The sequence below is a fragment of the Dipodomys spectabilis genome, unplaced genomic scaffold (genome assembly GCF_019054845.1).
Source record: "Dipodomys spectabilis isolate Male_0828 unplaced genomic scaffold, ASM1905484v1 ptg000125l, whole genome shotgun sequence".
NCBI classification, from domain to species: Eukaryota; Metazoa; Chordata; class Mammalia; order Rodentia; family Heteromyidae; genus Dipodomys; species Dipodomys spectabilis.
The window spans coordinates 15,407,453-15,428,489 of NW_024870802.1; the positions used below are offsets into that span (position 1 = coordinate 15,407,453).

Consider the following 21,037-nt stretch of genomic DNA (forward strand, 5'->3'; position numbering starts at 1 on the left):
TCATGATAGAGATTAGCCAAGAATTCTGCGGGGCATCCAGCCCCTCCAAGGATGGACATAGGAGGTACCACCAGACTACCTCACTAGATTTTCCTTGACCTCCCTTTTTCCCACCCAATAGGCAAAGAGTAGGAAGCTACATATCTTTACAAATCAAATGCCTTTATTTTTGCTCTCTTCAGTAGCATGTGAGAATGGCAGTGACCTCAAGAGCAGGCCGGATGTCTGCCTGCTGAGAAGTCAGGAGGCCCAGCATACTATACCATTGTTTTCCCAGACAGGAAGTGGAAGAGGTGGTAGCTAGCCCCAGTACTGGACTAGGTCAGACAAGATAAGCCAGTTGCCTGACCCCAAGTCTGGGGCTAGAACTTCTATTTGCCTGAGTAAAAGGACATCAGTCCCAGGAATTCTCTCCATTGTCTCTTGCTTTTATAGTGTCCTGAAGGTTGGTCTGTCTGTGAGATGTCCTTGCATAGGACCCTAAGACAGGCTCAATGGCTCTTTTTGATCAAGGACTCCAAGAAAAGCTGCCCTTGAAGCATCAGATCAAACACGCATGGCTGACAACCTAGTTTACACTGCCATGACAGAAGCTGAGTGAGCTGTCACCCACGGAGGGGGCTCCCAGCTCAACCCATTCCCATGGGGCAGGTGATTGGAAGGTAACAGCACCCGGGTGAGCCAATGCCTACAAGAGAAGATAGAAATGTCCCTTGAGTTCTAAGAGTTCATACTGTCCTTCCTATTCATTCTGAAGCAAGTATACATCAAGCACAAAGGTAATGAGAGCTCTTAATTTCTTTCACTAATCTGACCAATATATGTACCTTCTGGGAATGTGAAAACCTTTTGAGGTTTTTATTTTTTATTTTTGGGTCCGGTCGTGGGGCCTGAACTCTGGGCCTAGGCGCTGTCCCTCAGCTCTTCAGCTCAAGGCTAGCGCTCTACCACTTGAGCCACGGTACCACTTCCCGCTTTTTTTTTCATTTTGCTTATGTGGTGCTGAGGAATTGAACCCAGGGCCTCATGCATGCAAGGCAAGCACTCTACCACTGAGCCACCTTCCCAGCCCTGAGGTTCTTATTTTTTGGTGCCAGTCCTTGGGGCTTGAACTCAGGGCTATCACTGAGCTTTAGTCACGGCTAACACTCTACCATTTGAGCCACAGCTCTACTTCCAACTTTCTGGTGGTTAATTGGAGACAAGTCTCAGATTTTCTTGTCTGGCTGGCCTCAAACCTCAATCCTTAGATCCCAGCTTTCTGAGTAACTAGGATTACAGGCATGAGACATAGGTGTTTGTTTGTCTTGAGATTTTTTGGTTTTGTTTTTGTTTTGAGACCTAATCTTGGTATGTAGCCCAAGCTATCCTTGTACTCCTGACTGTCCTGTCTCAAGACTCCCAAAGTGCTGTGATTACAGATGTGTTCCCCCGCCACACCCAGCCCCTTTTGAGGATTTGAGCTATTTTCTAAGGGTATTTAGTTCATTTGATTGTTACCCTCAGTGGCTACAGTTAAAGTTAACTTCCCCTTGTCTCGTGGGCTGGGACCTGTCACAAGTAGATTACCTCACTCTCTCACATTATGGCATGAACTCCAAATACTGTCATATAAGTGAGAGGTAGGTGACTGATTGGAGGTCATTATGTCCTCCCCAGATGTCCTTTCCTGAGCTTTCTCAGGTTCTCCTCTAGTCCTCTTGAGTGGTTTATATTAACCACTTATGTGGCCTCAAGCCCATCTACTTCAAATGGAAGCAATATTCTCTATTCTTAGAGTCAGCAATCACTAGCCACATGAAACTATCTGAACTCATGAAAATAAAATCCAATTACAAACTCCTTAGTGGTACTAGCCACATTCTATTGCTTCCAGATAGTTCTGTCACCCACCACTAGTGTCTATGCTTTTTAACTTTACCTTCCTGTGTCCACACCCAGGAATATCTTCCAGTTGTCCAAGCAGCCATAGTTGTAGGGATTTCTAAATACCTAGAGCCAAGAAAAATATGTTTCTACAAACATCTATTTAACCCCCCTCGTCTTTGATAGCTAAGTGGGCAGATTCTGGTCTTTTATGATGCTTGTCTGGTCAGCCATGGCCTTTCCTTACAAGATGCATGTTCAGCTGCATACCTGCCCACCCAAACCCTCCACCACACTCACCCTGCCCTTGGCCTGTAACCGACGTCTCTCCTTCTTGTTTATGTGCCTTTCAATGCTAGTCTCACCTCGGCTGATAAGAATGGCATGCCATACAGTTAGGGCACCCAGAGCAAGTGCCACAGAACTAAGAAAAGAAAGGCCAAGATTAGTAGGAGTTAGAACAGGAGGACCTTAGTCTAGAATTGATCTGATTAGCTAAGCCCCATTTTCCTTATATTTTAGTGTATACATATATATATATATATATATATATATATATATATATATTTAGAACACATCAGGGTAAGCTTAGAAAAATTACATGGAAAGGAAGGTAGGGAAATAAGTCTGATACTGAGGAAAAAAATAGTCCACATTATGAAAAAAATACTGCTTGGGAGGTAGGGCAGTACAAGCACCAAGGCAGACTGACTGAGGTATCTACTATTCCCTAGCTGTGTGTAATGTGAATCATTCCATCACTCCAGTTTTCATTTTTCCTCCTCTATAAATGCAGTCACCTTCTCTTCAAGTAGGTACAAGGAATAAATGCAGTAGACACTTAACTTACACTTAACAAGCATGTCATATCCTTAGTGCTTCGTAACCAGGAGTACTGCTGTCCTTGAAAGTCTCTGCCCAAAATGCTGGAAAACGTTCTCTTTACCAATCTCAGTAGACTAGAATAGCAGCAGGCCACTCAGGGATGAGTTCCTGATACTTCCCCTTCCTTAAAACTAGCAAAACTGAGTTAAATACCTGCACAGGAACCAGAGGTAGACAAGACTCTTGTGGGTTATCCTTTCTCGAAAGGAGAAGATAGGTGGTGGGGTCTGGTGGTAAGTCTAGAAAAAGAAAACAGCAAAGCCTGGCTTCTTTGCTCTGTTAGTCTCCAGTAACTGCCACCAAAGCCCCCAGCAACTACAGGCAGGGAGTGATACAAACCCAGGCAGAGAAATGGGATTAAAGCCACAGAGGAATTAGGACAGCAGCCAGGTGTATGGGCCAAGCCTGGCAGCACCATCATACCGACAAAACACTGGGCAGAACAGGTTTAGACAAGATCGCAAAACATGAGGTGATAACCCTGGGCCTTAAGGTTGACAACACAAATGGGGCTCCAGGGGAAGCCACTGTAGTCCCTAGCCAGAACTCCTTCACTGCGGCTACATCCTCCAAAAGACTGGACCCACACCCAGCATGGGCAAACTGAAAGGGAAAGAACTGAGTTCCACTAAGAATTTGTGAGGGCAGCAGAGGGACAAGCTCAGGATACGCTTAAAAGGCACAAAGGAGGATGATCCAGATGTAGACGGGACAGACATCACTGTCCCGTGGAGCCCCATTACACAGACTAACAAGGACTCCTGGCTGCTCAGGCTATCAGCAGGGCAGAGTCCAGGCTCAGCCCAGAGGCGATGACAGGATAGATAACAAAAGACTACTCACTTGCCTGCCCCTGGGCTACTGAATCTACCAGTGGCAAGGCAGCCTCCCTAAACACTTATGAGCCAATGCTGTTGCAGCCTCTAACCCCTATAATTAAATTAGCAGGCCCAGTTGCCAGAACAACTCTTAAACCCCCAGGCCTAAGCAGCAGGGGGCAGTGGGGCGGGGTCAGCCCACCTGGTTGCCAACCGCCTGTAGTTTGTTCTTGTCGAGCTGTTTCATTTTCTAAGGGGATGGAAAACAGTGCTGGTTATACTCTCAGGCCTCTAGGATAGGGGTGCTACCAGCCCCCTTCCTTAGGAACAGGTTTCATATCCCAAAGTTCTGCCCTACTAAGCTGCCCTGCTCCTAATCATGGACTTACCTCAATGGCAGCATAGGCCTCCCGGAAAAGATCCCAACTTCCATAGCTGCAATAGACACAGCCCAGAGTCATGAAAAAGCAGAAAGAGAAGAAGTACCGATGATTATAATGGCCCACACAATTGTTTAGCCAGGCTGGTGAAGTGATTTAAGGATAAGATCAAATAATTTCAAGAGATGTTCTTGATGTAAGACATTACCCAAGGGCTGGGAAGGTGGCTCAGTGGTAGAGCGCCTGCCTTGCATGCCAGAGGCCCTGGGTTCAATTCCTCAGCACCACATAAGCAAAACGAAAAAAGCCGGAAGTGGCGCTGTGGCTCAAATGGCAGAGCGCTAACCTTGAGCTGAAGAGCTGAGGGACAGCGCCCAGGCCCAGAGTTCTGGCTCCACAACCAACCCAAAAAAACAAACAAACAAACAAAAAAAGACATCACCCAAGCAAGAACTAATTTTTCTGTTATTTTTAAGTAGTTATACAAATGCGTTTCAATTCAACATGTCAGTTTATTAATACAATGTATCTTGAGATCAATGTCATTCCTAAGATCTATTTTTTTTTTCAAAGCCAAGAAAATAGGAAACAGTTTCCCAAGGTTGAGGTGAAAGTCTTCTAGAAAGAGCCACTAGGAAATCATGTAGAATGTACCTGACACATAGTAACCAGGGTTAGCTAGACAGCTGTATGGGACAGCAGAAAGGGGCCTTGGTTCTATCTGGCACCCCCAGTAGAAGCCATAGATGCCCAGACACCTCTTTCCACTCAATGGCTGTTACACCACAGCCTACAAAAGGAAGACTTGTACAAGATTCATTGCACCCAGAAAATCCATGTGTCAAAGAGCCTATGAACCTCTTGCCCAGAAGATTGTCTGCCCCCATAGCACCTTTCTACTAACTTCTCATGAGCCCAGTGAGTGCTCTTTGTAGGCTGATGTAGAAGACTTGGGTTTGTGGCCACTAACCCTGTACAGTGCTTTGAAGCTTAAAAAAAAATAAATAAAAAAAACCCTGGAACAGAAGAGAGCAAAAGGATACGGCAGTGATGATCCATCTTCAGCACACACCTGTGAGGGAGGGACACAGGCTCTGTTACGGTGGCCAAGGTTCTGGAGATGATAGTGCCAATACTTTCCTACAAGGACCAGCATCCTGCTGAGGTGGAAAGGGCACAGACTATGAAGACAGCCAGGCCTTGCTTCAAACCCAGCTCTGCAGTTTATTGTTACATGATACTGGACAAGAAACTCACTTCTCGAAGCAGTAATAATGCCTAACTCACAGGACTACCCTAAAGGACTAGGTGTTAGGAGATGGACATCACACTGCTTCATATCTTAACAAGTTCTAATGCCAATTGTTAGCCTAAGATTATAGCAAAAGGGCCACCACTGGGTTCACAGAGAGCAAAGCAAAGACCTACCTATTGCAGATGCTGCAGTGATGTGTTCGGGCTGGCTTGGGGTAAATGCACTTCTTACAGATGGAGACTGTGGCAATGTCATTCCTACCCTGTTTGGAGGGAGAACAACATCATGACTGCTTTTTATGTCTCAAAAGTTTGCAAGGTACTCTCTCTCCCACTCATAGAACTGGCTCCCATAGCCTACAGCTCTCCCCCTCCACCCTGTGCCAGTAGGGACCCACCTGAGGTGGGTACCCAGGAGGAGTGGTGATGGCCTGGTAGTAATGGAAGACGATGAGGATCAGATTCCAGTGACTATAGAAGAAATGCCAACAGAGTCGTGGCACTGAGTAGGTTTGGAGAATGAGGGGCAGGACACATAGGTAGGCAATGGCCACGATGGAGCCCGTCAGCACAATCACCAGCACCACGAACACCTGCCAACACCAGGGAGTTCAGTTAGACATAATTAAGAGTTACACCTAGAGGAGTCTCGAGTTTCCTTAAGGCTAGGGTCTTGCCTCCAAAGCCTAGTATAGGACTATCAGAGACACTCCCCTCTGCTCCAAAAACCATCCCTTTTTCCTGGGCAACTTTGGCATCCTCACTTACCACCCCAAACCAGCGGATCACGTTGTCCACCAGCCAGTAGACAGGCTCAAAGGCAGCATCAACAGCAGTGTCGCTGCCCCCAAAGGAGTTGTACAGCAGGGAGCGCAGGCAGACCTTGCCATACCGCCATCGCTGTACCAGTCCTCGGAGCAAAGGTGGACAGCGGCGCCTGTAGCCCAGGAGCAGGAGAATACGCAGGCAGAGACGGGCTGGGCCCAGCAGCAGGCTCCGCTGGACCCGCATGGTTCCTAGGATATTATATCATTGTGAGGATCTAGCTTAAATCCTGCCCATACCTGTATCACCAGTGAGAAGGCCCCAAGACTGAAGTTCTGATAAGGCCAGTCATCAACTGTGGGAAAGAAAAGATTACCTCACTTAAAAATGGAATGTCCAGGGCTGGGAGGTGGCTCAGTGGTAGAGCTCTTGCCTTGCATGCATGAGGCCCTGGGTTCGATTCCTCAGCACCACATAAGCAGAAAAAACAAAAGCCGGAAGTGGTGCTGTGGCTCAAGTGGTAGAGTGCTAGCCTTGAGCAGAAGAGCTGAGGGACAGTGCCCAGGCCCAGAGTTCAGGCCCTATGACCGGACCCAAAAAAAAAAAAAAATAGAATGTCTAGTATCAATGTCCCAACCACCTTACATTGTAGAAGGTAGGAAATGGAATTTTTTTTTGTGGGAGGGGTCCAGCATGAGACCCTACACCTAGATCTTCCCTGTTGCTGTGTCTTAGCTAAAGATCTTCCTATTCCCTGTAGGCTTAGGTTACAAGCCAGCGACAGCTTGGTAGCAGGAGATTGTGTGTCTCCTGTCAGGGCAGCCAGCCACCCCTTATATGACATAAGATGCTTTGTCTCCAGTTGCACTCCCAGCTCTACCCCAAGGATGATCCAACCAAAACAACTTCAAGAATTCAAAGCAGTGGAAAGGGCTTGCTCCCTGTGATAAATTTTCTTTGCTGCACTATAGTTAAGACACTCAAGAACCACCTGCATCTCCAGCTTTTGACCCCAGGCTTCCAAACTCGCCCTCCTAGCTCTCCAGCCCTCTCCATGGCTCCTCTTTAAGTACCCCCATCTCCATGTATTCTCTACCTCCTTCACTCTGTGAGGAGCTCACTATGCAAGCAATGACCAGAACCCAGGATACAGATACTCTTAACAGACTCTTCTCATGATAGCTTCATCAGTTCTACAGATTAAAGTCTCTTACCAAAAAAGAATATCTGATTTTCTCCTAGGGCAGCCAAGATTTGCTTTGTCCTTAATAACTACTGACTTATTTAAAAGGCAGCTCAAGATACAGCAGAAACTGGAGGAGTCTGCTCTGCCATAGGATGGTTTCAATTCAGTAACTGGAGCAATGTACTCTCCTTGCATCCTGGATCATCCCCACACAAAAAGCCTTTCAGAAGAAATACTTAAACACCCTCTTCTACATGCCCTAAAACCTTAAAAAGAAACCAAGCAGGGGCTGGGAAGGTGGCTCAGTGGTAGAGTGCTTGCCTTGCATGCCTGAGGCCCTGGGTTCGATTCCTCAGCACCCCATAAGCAAAAAAAAAAAAAAAAGCCAGAAGTGGCACTGTGGCTCAAGTGGCAGAGCACTAGCCTTGAGCTGAAGAGCTGAGGGACAGCACCCAGGCCTAGAGTTCAGGCCCCATGACCAGACCCAAAAAAAAAAAAGAAAGAAACCAAGCAAATGAGGTGTACAGAGAGAGGAAGGGAGAGAGAGAAAACCAGCATTCAGAAGGCTGAGGTAGGAGGATCAAGACCTCAATGCCAACTTGGCCATTTTATTGAAATAAAAGCTGGAAGTGACACTGTGGCTCAAGTGGTAGAGTGCTCGCCTTGAGCAAAAGAAGCTCAGGGATAGTGTCAGGCCCTATGTTCAAGCCCCCAGACTGGCAAAAAAAAAAAAAAAAAGAAGAAAGAAACTAGCCATTGCCGTCGCCTCCTAGGAAGTTAAGAGAATTAAAAGGAGTGTAAAAAATAGAAAAAATAAAAATAAACCGGGTCAGCACTGGTGGCTCACATCTGTAATCCTAGCTACTCAGGAGGCTGAGATCTGAGGATAGCGGTTCAAAGCCAGCCCAGGCAGGAAAGTCCCTGAGACTTTTTTTTTGGGGGGGTCCGGTCATGGGGCCTGAACTCTGGGCTTGGGCACTGTCCCTCAGCTCCTCAGCTCAAGACTAGCACTCTACCACTTGAGCCACAGCACCACTTCCGGCTTTTTTCTTTTTGCTTATGTGGTGCTGAGGAATGGAACCCAGGGCCTCGAGCATGCAAGGCAAGCACTCTACCACTGAGCCACCTTCCCAGCCCATCCCTGAGACTCTTATCTCCAATAAAACCACTAGAAAACTGGAAGTGGTGCTGTAGCTCAAGCTGTTGAGCCCTCGCCTTGAGCTGAAGAGCACAAGGACAGTGCCCAAGCCCAGAGTTCAAGCCCTATGACTGACAACAACAACAAAAAGCTGGGGTAAACCTTCTTTGAGTTGTACTCCTATTGTTTGGAACCATGATTTGGGTAAAGCATACATTTTTTAAATAGCAGTCATAATCAAATAAAAGGTCAGAGCCAGTCACCAGTAACTCCTGCCTATAATCCTAGCTGCCCAGCAGGCTGAGATTTGAGGATCACAGTTCAAAACCAGCCTTGGCAGGAAAATCCATGAGACTCTTATCTCCAATTAACCACCAAAAAGCCAGAAGCAGAGCTGTAACTAAAGTGGTAAAACACTAGCCTTGAGCAAAAAAAAAAAATCTCAGGGACAGCACCCAGGCTCTGAGTTCAAGCCCAAAACCAGCACAATAACAATATTTTTTTCTTCTCTCTCCTTTCTGACAGAAGAGAACTGACTGCCCCACAACAAATCTAGATGACTTTTGGACTATTCACTCCACCTATACATTCTCTTGCTGGGGATATTGAAGAATATCCTATTTGCTAAAATATTTCTTATAGCAGAACACTGTGTAAATCAGATGCACTCCCTCATTAGTAATAAACACTAATTCATGCCTCAAAGCCAGAGCCACCACACCTAGTCAAAAAAACTCCTCAGATTCACTTCTTTTCAGATTATTCTCAACTACCTCCTGAATTCCTGAGTTCTACAAGAAATGCCTATCTCAAAGACTAGATTCTCATATATCTGCTTATATCATGCCAGAACTCAATCTCCCTGTATTCCTAAAAAAATATTTAGGGGCTGGGAAGGTGGCTCAGTGGTAGAGCGCTTGCCTTGCATGCTCATGGCCCTGGGTTCGATTCCTCAGCACCACATAAGCAAAAAGAAAAAGCCGGAAGTGGCGCTGTGGCTCAAGTGGTAGAGCGCTAGCATTGAGCTGAAGAGCTGAGGGACAGCGCCCAGGCCCAGAGTTCAGGCCCCACGACCGGACCCAAAAAAAAAAAAAAAAAAATAGGTCCCTCCAGCATTAATATGATTGTATAATATATAAATATGTGTGTATGTATGTATATTTACATACACACACTTGGCATGGTATAAATAAAATGTTTATAAAGTAGTTAAAACAATACCTGGCTCATGGATGTAGTCAATAAATATTTGTTGAATGAATGACCTGGAGAGATGCAGAAGTGGAAAGTGGTCAGATGTCTATCTGTTCTACAAATACCATCAAGGATACGTCTGCCAATGTGATAACACTAAAGTGTTTGCTCCTATCATTCTTCCTGATTAATAAAGAGAGAAAATGAAACTTATTACAATCCTAACACTAAAGAGCTGGAAGGCACTTTTAGGAAACAAGTACAAACAGAACTCAACCCAAACATGTGAAACAAAAAAGCTTAGAGTCATAGAGTGAGCCTAGTGTGAAACCAGGCCTCTCCTCTAACTTTAGCTAATTGGGATATGGCAGATAAAGGGAATCGGGGATTTGTTATCAGTAGACCACATCTGAAACATTTAATCTCAGGAAACAGGTAAGCAAAACTCAGTTATGTGTTTAGGGAGGAAGAGTTAACAGGGGAGTGAAAAAACAAAGCATAGTTCTCCTAGTACCCCAAATGCAAACTAGTCCCATCCCTCAATAGAGCCCACAGGCCATAATGGCCATCTGCCACCAGATTAGAGATTGCAGGTCACAGTACTACCCTCATCCCAGAGCTCTAAATCACCATCTGTTTCCCAAGGGAAAAACTGATTGACAGGGAGGGAAGGGGACAAGAGGGAAGAATAGATTCCAAAGCTACCAGAAGGCAGATGAAACAGATCAAAGTCGTGGCAAATTTCATCTGGACAAAGATGCTCTCAGGATGTTTCCATCTCAAGCAGATGTCAGACATCAGTAAAGAGCAGTATTATTCATGTGCAGACTTTCCTTCTGGGCAAACGAGAAAAAAAAAAGGGAATAGTAATAGTAATTTTATCTTAGGAATGTTCATCCAAAGTTGAAGGGTCCACCTAACTACGAGCGCGGGCTGCAGGACAGGAAGCTGCAGTTGCAAAAACCAGGAAAAGGCTGTCTCCACGACGGCATTGTGGCCAAAGCACCAAGGGACTGGAGGCAAAAATTTAAGAAAAATAAATTAGGTTCGAGTTTCTCGAGAGTTTGGACAAACCAAACTTTGGATGTGAGTTGTCGGACCTGTGAAATGGGCCAGTTGTGTCTGGCTGACCTCCTCCTGCCTCTGAGGATTACCTCAGCCCTGAGGGTGCGCTCTGCTGGAGACGGGCCTGGCACGGAAGGGAGTGGGCACTGCAGGGCGAGTCCAAGGGAGCACAGAATCTGGACTCACCTCGAGGCCCTGAGACAGGGCCTGACCCTAGAAAAAGGGACTAGGATGGGGAGCACGGGCCGAATCTTCTCCCTTACCTGCCGCCTGCCAACGCTTCAAGCAGCCAAATTGAGCCCCGCAGCCTCTGCTGTCACTCACAGCCCCTTCCTCCAGCTCAGCGCCCCGGGCGGGCCGGACTCAAGCAGACCCGCCATAGCCCGCCGCTCTGAGCCACAGAGGGTGGACCCGGACCCGCCGCCAGCCCATCCTCAACCTCCAGCCAAAGGCGCAAGCCCGGGAGCCTCAAGTCCCGCCCCTAGATTTGTCCCGGTACCATCTGGGAAATGAAGTCTTCTCTCAAGGAGGCGCGCGCGCCGACCACGTGACAACGTTCACCAATTACCGCGGTTCTTACTGCAGTACTGCGCCCACAGGGGACCAATGGGAAGTTATCTCAGGCTTCGCAGGGTGTGGAACGTCGGCAGTCATGGCGCCGCCCGTGAGATACTGTATTCCAGGTAAGTGAGTGATTCCGGCACGAAAAATTCCTGACAGGCAGGAAGGCTGGATGATCAGCAGCTTCTGGAAGCCTGTGTCCGATGCAGCGTTCTTTCTTCAGGCGAACGTCTGTGCAACTTGGAGGAAGCCAGCCCGGGCAGCGGTACCTACACCCGGCACGGCTACATTTTTTCGTCGCTTGTCGGCTGCCTGACGAAGACCAGCGAGAACGGCGCGGTAAACGACTTTCCTTCTCTCTTGATGCTGTGTCTGTCTGTCTGTCTGTGAGTGCACCGGTCCTGGGGCTCTAATGATACTGTCTTTTAAGCTGCCGTTGAGTTCTGGCCCTTAGGCACGAGCACTGCGGACGCGTCTTGAGTACTCCTCCGATTGAATGGTTTCGTCTCAGTTTCTCCTAGCTGTGATCGCGGCTGCTGTGCCCTGAGCAGCCACACATATCTATCTGCTCAATTGATGTCGCTTGATTGTGCTGGTGACGCTCGGGAACTTGGGTAGGAAAAAGAACAGACGAAAGTTGAGAGTAGTCCAGCCTAGCAGTGAGATGAGACCTATCAAATTACCAAACTCCACTGTCTCTTCTGACTTCATCTGGCCCTGCTGGCAGCTTTGAAAGTCGCTAATGCACCAAACTGTCTCCTTCCCCAGACCCCTTTATGCACTTGCCATCCAGATAGACCACTCCCTTCTCATTAACCTATCTATGCAACTCTTACTTCTTTCATATAGCCTCTCAGAGAAGCTCCTCTAAATGCACTGGTTAAGGAAAGGGGATTTGTGTTGAAAGGAATAGTTTTGTTAAACACTCAAAAAGACTTTTATCTGCCTCCTTCCAAGCATTTAAAAACTAAACAGTTGGTCATATTTTCCCACTAGTCTCTTCCTCTACTAGACTTTAAATTCAATGAGGGGTGGTGGTGTGTGACTGTAATTAGTCCTAGCTACTTAGGAAACTAAGGCAAGAGGTTCTCTGGAGTTGGAGGCCAACCTGATCCTGCTGAGAAAGAAGAGGAGAAAACAGGAAAAGAAGGGAAAGAATAGAATAAACGAAGGAGAAAAGAGGTGTGTGTGTGTGTGTGTGTGTGTGTGTGTGTGTGTGTGTGTGTGTGTGTGTGTGTGTGTGTGTGTGTGTGTGTGTGTGTGTGTGTCCATGTATGTGTATGTTTGTGTGTGTAGGTACTGAAGGTAGAACTTGGAGCCTGGATGCTGTTCTTTTTTTTTTTTGGGTCCGATCATGGGGCCTGAACTCTGGGTCTGGGCACTTCCCTCAGCTCTTCAGCTCAAGGCTAGCGCTCTACCACTTGAGCCACAGCGCCACTTCTGGCTTTTTTCTTTTTGCTTATGTGGTGCTGAGGAATCGAACCCAGGGCCTCAGGCATGCAAGGCAAGCACTCTACCACTGAGCCACCTTCCCTGCCCCTCCTTTAGCTTTTTTTGTTCAAGGCTGTTCTACCTTTTCAACCACAGCTCTACTTCCAGAATTTTGGTTGTTAATTAGAGGTAAGAATCTTATGAACATTTTTGACCAGGCAAGCTTCCAACCTTGATCTCAGCCTTCAGATCTCCAACCTTCAGATCTCAGCCTCCTGCATAGCTAGGATTACACCAATGCCAGGCTGAAAAGACATGTATTTGGAAATTCTGTGCAATAAAATAGAAGCATTATAACTTTGGAGGAAGACTCCAGTTATCCATGGTTACAGACAATATGATTGTATATCAAGAAATCCTAAGAATATCACCAAAACACAGAACAATCCGGAATGACTAGAGAATTACAGTAGCATTGGGGAGAGGTGTGCTGGAATTGAATCCAGGACCTTAAACATGCCAGGCAAATACTTTACCACTTGAACTGCACTACCCAACCTTTTGCTTTTGTTTTTGAGACAGGATCTTGTCACTGCTTTTTCCCAGGTTGGCCTCCAACTCAAGATGATCTTGCTTCTGCAACTGGAATTACAATCATGTACCATCGTACCTAGCTTTTTCAAGCAGCATTCTTCAGTGGCCTCTTGCCCTACTATTTCTTAAAATTTCTGATTTTCTCTGATCTGGAGTATAAATGAATCTTAAAGGTCTATCTACCTTTGTGACCTCAAGGCATTTCTATTTTATGCTCAAACCACAAAAGTCTTAGCCAGGACATTCATTTTTTATTCTCTGTATAGCTTCCTGTGGTATCTGTGATGCGAGAAACAGAGTCTCAGTTACTGCCAGATGTGGGAGCTATTGTCACCTGTAAGGTAAGTTTGTCCTAACCTCTGCATTTAGGACACCATTGTAGAACTACATGTTCAAAGAGCCATGACCATTCTAGAATTTCATTGTGCCATATGGTAGTTACTTATAATCTTAGTACTTAGAAGACTGAAAGCAAGATCACGAATTCAAGGCTAGGCTAGCCTGAATTTGACCAGTCTTCTCTACATAGCAAGATGCTCTCTATCTGAAAGAAAGGGGTGAAGGAGTTAAGGGGAGAAAAAGAGGGGAAAAGGGGATGAAAGTTCGTTTTACTAGATTGGACAGGCCTAAAGACTCCTATAATAAGCAAGGCCGCCAAATTCAGGCTTACATAGTTCTTTCACTAAGCTGTCTCTTAGAATGTAGTTTCTACTTGTGTCTGAGAAACAGAAGTGCCAGAGGGTGATAAGGAGGACTTTTTTTTTCCCAATGCTCCTGGCTGGTGCTCTACCACTTGAGCCTTGCCTCCATTTGGGGGAGGGAGGGCTTTCTAGTTAATTAGTATAAGACTCTTGTGGATTTATCTGCCTGGGTTGATTCTGATACTCTGTACTCAGATTTCACCTTCCTGAGTAGTTAGCTAGAATTATAGCTGTAAGCCTCCAGCACCTGGCTTGCATTGGCTATTTTTCAAATAGCTCCTCACTTTGTACCTGGGTCCTCTTTGGACTGCTGCTCCTCATCAGTGGGATGACTCTTGAAATTTTTTCTTTTGCCAGAGCTGGCCTCAAACTTTAGTCCCTTGATCTTTGCCTCTGAAGTAGCTAGGATTACGGGCTTGAGCCATGCTCTCTGGCAGAAGTGCTTTTTTTATTTTTTTGCTGGTCCGGGCTTGAACTGAGGGCCTGGGCACTATCCCTGAGCCTCTTTGTGATCAAGGCTAGCATTCTACCACAACACCACTTCCAGTTTTTTGTGAGTAGTTTATTAGAGATAAGAGTCTCTCAGCCTTTCCTGCCTGGGCTGGCTTCAAACCACAGTCCTCAAATCTCAGCCTCCTGAATATCTAGATTATAGACATAAACCACCAGTGCCCAACAGAAGCCAGAACTGGGCTTCAGGGCCTGAGCATCATCTCTTTCACTCAAGGCTGGTATTTTACTCAAGTATTTCACTAAAGGCTGGTATTGAGCCATAGCTCTACTTCCACTTCCAGCTTTTTGGTGGTTAATTGGAGATGAGAGTCTCACACACTTTCCTGTCTCAGCTGGCTTTGAACCACAGTCCTCAGATCTCAGCCTCCTACGTAGCTAGGATTACAAGTTTGTTAACCTCCAGCACTTGTTTTTGCTCACCCCCACCCCAACACTGTCCCTGAGCTTCTTTTACTCAAGTCTAGCACTCTACCACTTGAGCCACAACACCATTTCTGGCTTTTTCTGATTATGTGATATTAAGGAATCAAACTTGGGGCTTCATGTGTGCTAGGCAAGCACTCTATCAGTAAGCCATATTCCCAGCCCAGTTTTACTTTTGAACATCTAACTTGATACGTTTTTGAGAAGCAAAAGTTTTTCTCTTGTATTTCTATTAAATTTAAAATCTTCTAGGAAACAGAAGACTCCTTCTTTGAGAGGAGATACAAACTAATGCTATACTGATGAGTAACTCATTATTACTAACACTACCTTCTGCCAGATTAAGCTAATTTGTAACTCTCAGTTTCTTTGTTTTATAACTAAAGAAAATCTTACGTGTTGCACTGAAAATAGCTGCTGAGGCAGTGCTTCAAATGTTAGGTAGCAGCTGAAACTTTTTTTTTAAGCCAGTACTTAATTTGAACTCACTTATTATGTAGGTGTTCTAGTATTTGAGCCTCATATCTCACCTTGAAATATAAATTTAAATCTCTCCATTATCCAGGCCTCCAAATAAACCTGTTAAAGGATTGTTTTTGTTTTTGTTTTGTCCGTTGTGGGGCTTGAACTCAGGGCCCTGGCACTGTCCCTAAGCTTCTTTGGCTCAAGGCTACTCCTCTAGGACTTTGAGCCACAGCATCAGTTCCAGGTTTCAGGTGGTTAATTGGAGATGAGAGTCTCATGGACCTGCTTGGGCTGGCTTCAAACTGCAATCCTCAGCCGGGCGCTGGTGGCTCACGCCTGTAATCCTAGCTACTCAGGAGGCTGAGATCTGAGGATCGCGGTTCAAAGCCAGCCCGGGCAGGAGAGACCGTGAGACTCCTATCTCCAATAAACCACCAGAAAACCGGAAGTGGCACTGTAGCTCAAGTGGTAGAGCGCTTGCCTTGAGCTGAAGAGCTGAGGGACAGCACCCAGGCCCAGAGTTCAAGCCCCACGACCGACAAAAAAAAAAAAAAAAAAACTGCAATCCTCAGGTTTCAGCCTCCTGAGTAGCTAGGATTACAGGCCTGAGCAACCAGCACCTTGCCTTAAAGGTCTGTTTTTACTATGCCTATTATCTATTTGTTTTAGATTTATGTGCTTGTTTTTTTCATTTTGATAAATATTATTTTATATGATCAGAGGCACAAATGGATAGCACCTTTGTGTTACTCTTAAGGTTTAATTTTTAATTTTTGAAACAGATTCTCACTAAGTTGATGAGCCTTGTCTCTAACTCTCTACAAAGCCTAAATTGGCCTCAAATTTAATCCTACAGCCTCAACCACCTAACTAACTAGGATTATTGTACAGGTATGCATGAGCACACCTAGTTTAAACTTGTTTCTTTTTTTTTTTTTTTTTTTTTGGGGTCCGGTCATGGGGCCTGAACTCTGAGCCTGGGTGCTGTCCCTCAGCTCTTCAGCTCAAGGCTAGTGCTCTACCAGTTGAGCCACAGCGCCACTTCCGGCTTTTTTCTTTTTGCTTATGTGGTGCTGAGGAATCAAACCCAGGGCCTCATGCATGCAAGGCAAGTGCTCTACCACTGAGCCACCTTCCTAGCCCCTAGACTTGTTTCTTAAAACAGTTGCTAATGAATGCTCTGATGTTAACTCTTCTCTATTCCACAGGTCTCTAGCATCAATTCACGTTTTGCCAAAGTACATATCCTCTATGTGGGATCCACACCACTTAAGAATTCTTTTCGAGGAACTATTCGGTAAGAAATAGGCTTGTCTTCACTGGCCTCAGCATCTACCATGAGACAAGGATAGTGGAAGAGGCTAGATTTTTAGAAACAATTAAAATTCATATATCTGCCTGCTTTTATTTCCCATTTATTCTTCCATTCTCCCTTATACTATCCAAAGAAAATATGCTAGAAGTTAAGACAGAAAGAGAAGATGAATAGACGTTTAGCCAGATACTGGTAGCTTACACACCTATAATCCTAGCTACTGAAGAAACAGATCTGAGGATCAAGGTTTGAAACCAACCCAGGCAGGAAAGTCCCTCGGACTCATCACCAATTACCATCAAAAAGCCAGAAGTAGAGTTGTGGCTCAAGTGATAGAGCACCAGGCTTGAGAATAAAAGCTAAGGGACAACACTTGTAGGCCATGAATTTGAGCTCTGGTACCAGAATCAAAAAAAAAAAAGCCGGGCACAGGTGGCTCACACCTGTAATCCTAGCTACTCAGGAGGCTGAGATCTGATGTTCGTGGTTCAGAGCCAGCCTTGGTAGGAAAGTCAACAAGACTCTCATCTCCAGTAAGCCACCAGAAAACACAAGTGGCACTGTGGCTCAAGTGATAGAGTGCTAACCTTGAGCTGAAAAGCTCTGGGACAGCGCCCAGGCCCAGAGTTCAAGCCCACACAACCACAAAATAATAATACAATAAAAATAAGCCAGGTGCTGGTGGCTCGTGCCTGTAATCCTAGCTACTCAGGAAGCAGAGACCTGAGGATCACAGTTCTAAGCCAGCATGGGCAGGAAAGTCCATGAGACTCTTACCTCCAATAAACCACTCAGAAAACTGGAAGTGATGCTATGGCTCAAGTGGTAGAGTGCTTGTCTTGAGCTGAAGAGCTCTAGGACAGGGCCCAGGCCCAGAGTTCAAGCCCCACAACCGACCCCCCCCCAAAAAAAGTTTCATAACTTTCCTACCTGGGCTGGCTTTGATCTTCAGATCTCAGCCTCCTGAGTAGCTAGGAGCTACTGCTATCCAGCTCAGATAATTAACTTTTAAGGCCCTTTCTGGCTTCAGTATTTTTTTTTGGGGGGGGGGGGGGGGGGGGAGAAGGTCCAGTCATGGGGTCTGAACTCTGGGCCTGGACGCTGTCCCTCAGCTCTTCAGCTCAAGGTTAGCACTCTACCACTTGAGCAATAGTGCCACTTCCGGCTTTTTTTCTTTTTGCTTATGTGGTGCTGAGGAATCGAACCCAGGGCCTCAGGCATGCAAGGCAAGCACTCTACCACTGAGCCACCTTCCCAGCCCCATGGCTTCAGGATTTTATGTGGTTCTGTGTTGCCTCTCTTCACATTCTCCGGAGGCAACAGTGTTCCTCATCCTCTCCTGAAAAATCCGATCTGCTTGTCCTGACTCATAGGTATCATTACTACTGTCCTGTAATCCTAGAATGGGCAAAAGTTGTTTTCTCTTCTCAGTGCACATCGAGGAGACCTTTCCACCCTTCATCCTGTGGTAGCACCTGGGCGCCCATCTTGGCTTATTCTGTCTTCTCTTGTAGCTTTTTAGTTTGCTAGGAATCTGCAAGATTATTCTTTCTCACAGTTAATCTTTCTGTTACTTTTTTTTTTTTAAATAGGAAAGAAGATGTCCGAGCAACTGAAAAAGACAAGGTTGTTGGTTGGTTTGTTTTTTTTTCCCCACCCCCATGGCTTTAGGAATTATTTCTCAATTATTATGCCAGTGAGGGCTGGGATCATAGCTTAGTAGTAGAGCACTTATTTACCATGTTTACAACTCTATTCATTCACAAGGACTGAAAAGAGGGGGAAAAAAAATATCCCAGAGAATTTCAAATGTCTATGGGAACGTGGAATGTGGAAATTAATTCCTTTCCTGCTGTAGCATATAAAGCCTCACTATTCCTCTCTCGACATTTTTTTCGCTCATTTCTCTTTGAGACTGCATCTTGCTATGTAGCCAGCCTACACTGGTCCAGAACTCATCTTCCTGTTTTGGTCTTCCAGGTGATAGGTTTATGTGCCATCGTGCCCAGCTATCTTTTGCTCTTTCCTCAGATTTACCCTAGGCTTTTTCTTTTTTTCTTTTTTTTTTTTTTTTTTGGTCGGTCGTGGGGCTTGAACTCTGGGCCTGGGCGCTGTCCCTCAGCTCTCCAGCTCAAGGCAAGCGCTCTACCACTTGAGCTACAGCGCCACTTCCGGTTTTCTGGTAGTTTATTGGAGATAAGTCTCACGGTCTCTCCTGCCCGGGCTGGCTTTGAACCGGGATCCTCAGATCTCAGCCTTCTGAGTAGCTAGCATTACAGGCATGAGCCACCAGCACCCAGCTACCCTGGGCTTTTTCAAAACCAACTATAGTGCCTTTTGTACAAGTCAGATTGCTGATTAAGTTACTTAATTAAGAGCCTTTAATTTAGAGGAGCAAGTGAAGTCTTCACTCACTTGAGTAATACTGACATCCACCAGCAGGATTAGAAAGCAGATTGATATAACTGTAACCTCTCTGTAGTAATAGCCTTTTTTTAAGAATAAAGAATTGAAATAAAAAATTCCTAAACCTAACGAAGTAGATTGGCTCTACTGTGAGGAAAGGGGGATGATTAATAATTTTCATGTAGACTTAATCAATAGCTTTCGCTTATCACTGTTGTTCTTTCTTTGCAGGTTGAAATTTATAAGAGTTTCCGTCCAGGTGACATTGTCTTAGCTAAAGTGGTATCCTTTATTCTAACAGATTTCTGGCTTTGTCAAAAGAAATAGAGGTAGAAAAAGAACTCAAGTGGCTATAGGTAAGGAAGAACTAAAACCCATCATTTTCCTTCACAAGTGTTTTGCTAGATCTCCCTAGGAGATGCACAATCTAACTACCTGCTGACCACTGCTGAAAATGAGCTGGGAGTGGTGGTGGCCCACAGTGAATCAGGTGAGTTGGTCTATGATCTGCTCCTAAGTTTTTCCTGGAAATTGTCGTTTGATGTTAATCCATTGTTATTCCTTGTCCTTTTAATTATTTGGAAAGCATTGAAGTGTGAATAGTGACTTGTGAATAGAACAAAAGATTTGGTCCCCTACAACTATATCTAGGGATGGAGATGCAGTTAAGTGTGACAGAGAATTTGCCCAGTATGCACGAGACCCTTCCTGGACTTGACCCTCAAAAACAAAATCATACCAGTGATGCCTTAGCTGTGTTTGCACACTGATGAAATTGCATATCCCAGAATATGTCTGCAATTGCAATGTTTTTCTAAATCTAAAGAAACAATCCATATTCTCTGGGTGAGGTGGGTTTCACTAGGTGTTAGGGATTGAATTCAGGCTTTATGCACAGTCAGCACTCTGCCACTGAACTGCATCCCAACCTGACACTTCAGTTGCATATCCAGCTGAAAATGGGTCTCAAGGAAGCATGTGGATCCCAGCTCCAACACTCCCCTTTTCCTTCTAGGTGTCCAGATGGTTCCCATCAGCTGGTGTGAGATGCAGTGCCCTAAGACCCACACTAAGGAATTCCGGAAAGTGGCCCGAGTACAGCCTGAATTCTTGCAGACTTAAGCACCTTTTACCCCAAGGAGGGGGTAAGCTATTTCCAAGGATACATGCATAAAGATATCAAGACGTCATGGTCTTCATTCAGATGGCTAAGATCAATCAGCATCTACCTCTAGAAAAGCTGCTAGAAATTTGTTCAGAAATTTGGAACACTATTCTTATGAACATCTTAGTGAAATTTCACCCTTGAGTGGTGAAAATTATCCTTTGGAGGCAGCAGCAAACTCAGTGATGTTGGAAATAGCCTACTCCTTTTGATAGTCCTTACATTTTTTTAAACTATGACCAAGAAATTTTACCAATTTCTGTTGTCTGATTACAGTTGTCTCAAGTTCCTACGTGCTTTCACTTTCTAGGTGCCAAGCACTGGGTCAGGTACTACACATCCCTCACATACATTATGCTTTAGTGAGAGTAACAGGCATGTGGTAATCCAGATAGTTCTGAATGTGAGTAGTCCTGAAAAGTGGTACAAACAATATATTAATAGAGTGGTACCCCCAATAAGTGTTAAGTATGAATTGAAAAGTAGGACAGAGCCAGGTGGCGATGGCTCATCATGCTGAGACCTGAGGAAAGCCGTTCAAAACCAGCCCAGGCAGGAAAGCCTGTGAGACTTTTAGCTCCAATTAACCACCAAAAAGCCAGAAGTGGAGCTTGGCTCAAGTGGTAAATCTCTAACTACCTTGAGCAACAAAGCTTGAGAACAGTGTCGAGGCAGAGTTCAAGCCCCAGGATGGGCACAAAAAAAGGAAAGAAAGTACAAAGTACGGGGCTGGGAAGGTGGCTCAGTGGGAGAGTGCTTGCTCTGCATGCATGAGGCCCTGGTTTGATTCAACACCACATAAGCAGAAAAAACCAGAAGTGGCGCTGTGGCTCTAGTGGTAGAGCACTAGCCTTCAGCTGAAGAGCTGAGGGACAGTGCCCAGGCTGAGAGTTCAGGCCCCATGACCAACCA

The 21,037-nt window shown here is 45.5% G+C and overlaps 2 protein-coding genes across 8 annotated transcripts; one reads left to right on the forward strand and one right to left on the reverse strand.

Moving 5' to 3' along the window:
- Nucleotides 1-172: 172 nt before the first annotated feature.
- Zdhhc16 (zinc finger DHHC-type palmitoyltransferase 16) lies at nucleotides 173-10,996 on the reverse strand. Of its 6 annotated transcripts, none has more exons than XM_042689139.1 (13): nucleotides 10,815-10,996; nucleotides 10,192-10,322; nucleotides 9,514-9,557; nucleotides 5,972-6,219; nucleotides 5,602-5,796; nucleotides 5,378-5,466; nucleotides 4,993-5,021; nucleotides 3,959-4,092; nucleotides 3,772-3,819; nucleotides 2,905-2,990; nucleotides 2,167-2,290; nucleotides 1,922-1,992; nucleotides 173-688 (listed from the first exon to the last, which is right to left on the reverse strand). In XM_042689139.1, the coding sequence occupies exons 4-13, from the start codon at nucleotides 6,212-6,214 to the stop codon at nucleotides 574-576; spliced, it is 1,134 nt and encodes a 377-aa protein (XP_042545073.1). In that variant the 5' UTR covers nucleotides 6,215-6,219; nucleotides 9,514-9,557; nucleotides 10,192-10,322; nucleotides 10,815-10,996; the 3' UTR covers nucleotides 173-573. The 6 variants fall into 6 exon arrangements, with proteins under 6 accessions (XP_042545073.1, XP_042545072.1, XP_042545074.1 ...); XM_042689138.1 differs by having other exon boundaries at nucleotides 9,514-9,669; XM_042689140.1 differs by lacking the exon at nucleotides 9,514-9,557.
- Nucleotides 10,997-11,177: 181 nt separating this feature from the next.
- On the forward strand, nucleotides 11,178-20,134 carry Exosc1 (exosome component 1). 2 transcript variants are annotated; one of them, XM_042689368.1, is made up of 8 exons: nucleotides 11,178-11,234; nucleotides 11,336-11,451; nucleotides 13,404-13,478; nucleotides 16,448-16,536; nucleotides 18,147-18,180; nucleotides 19,192-19,242; nucleotides 19,366-19,450; nucleotides 19,976-20,134. In XM_042689368.1, exons 1-8 carry the CDS (start codon nucleotides 11,204-11,206, stop codon nucleotides 20,080-20,082), a joined length of 588 nt encoding a protein of 195 aa, XP_042545302.1. In that variant the 5' UTR covers nucleotides 11,178-11,203; the 3' UTR covers nucleotides 20,083-20,134. The 2 variants fall into 2 exon arrangements, with proteins under 2 accessions (XP_042545302.1, XP_042545303.1); XM_042689369.1 differs by lacking the exons at nucleotides 11,178-11,234; nucleotides 11,336-11,451; nucleotides 13,404-13,478 and having other exon boundaries at nucleotides 16,491-16,536; nucleotides 18,147-18,187.
- Nucleotides 20,135-21,037: the final 903 nt, after the last annotated feature.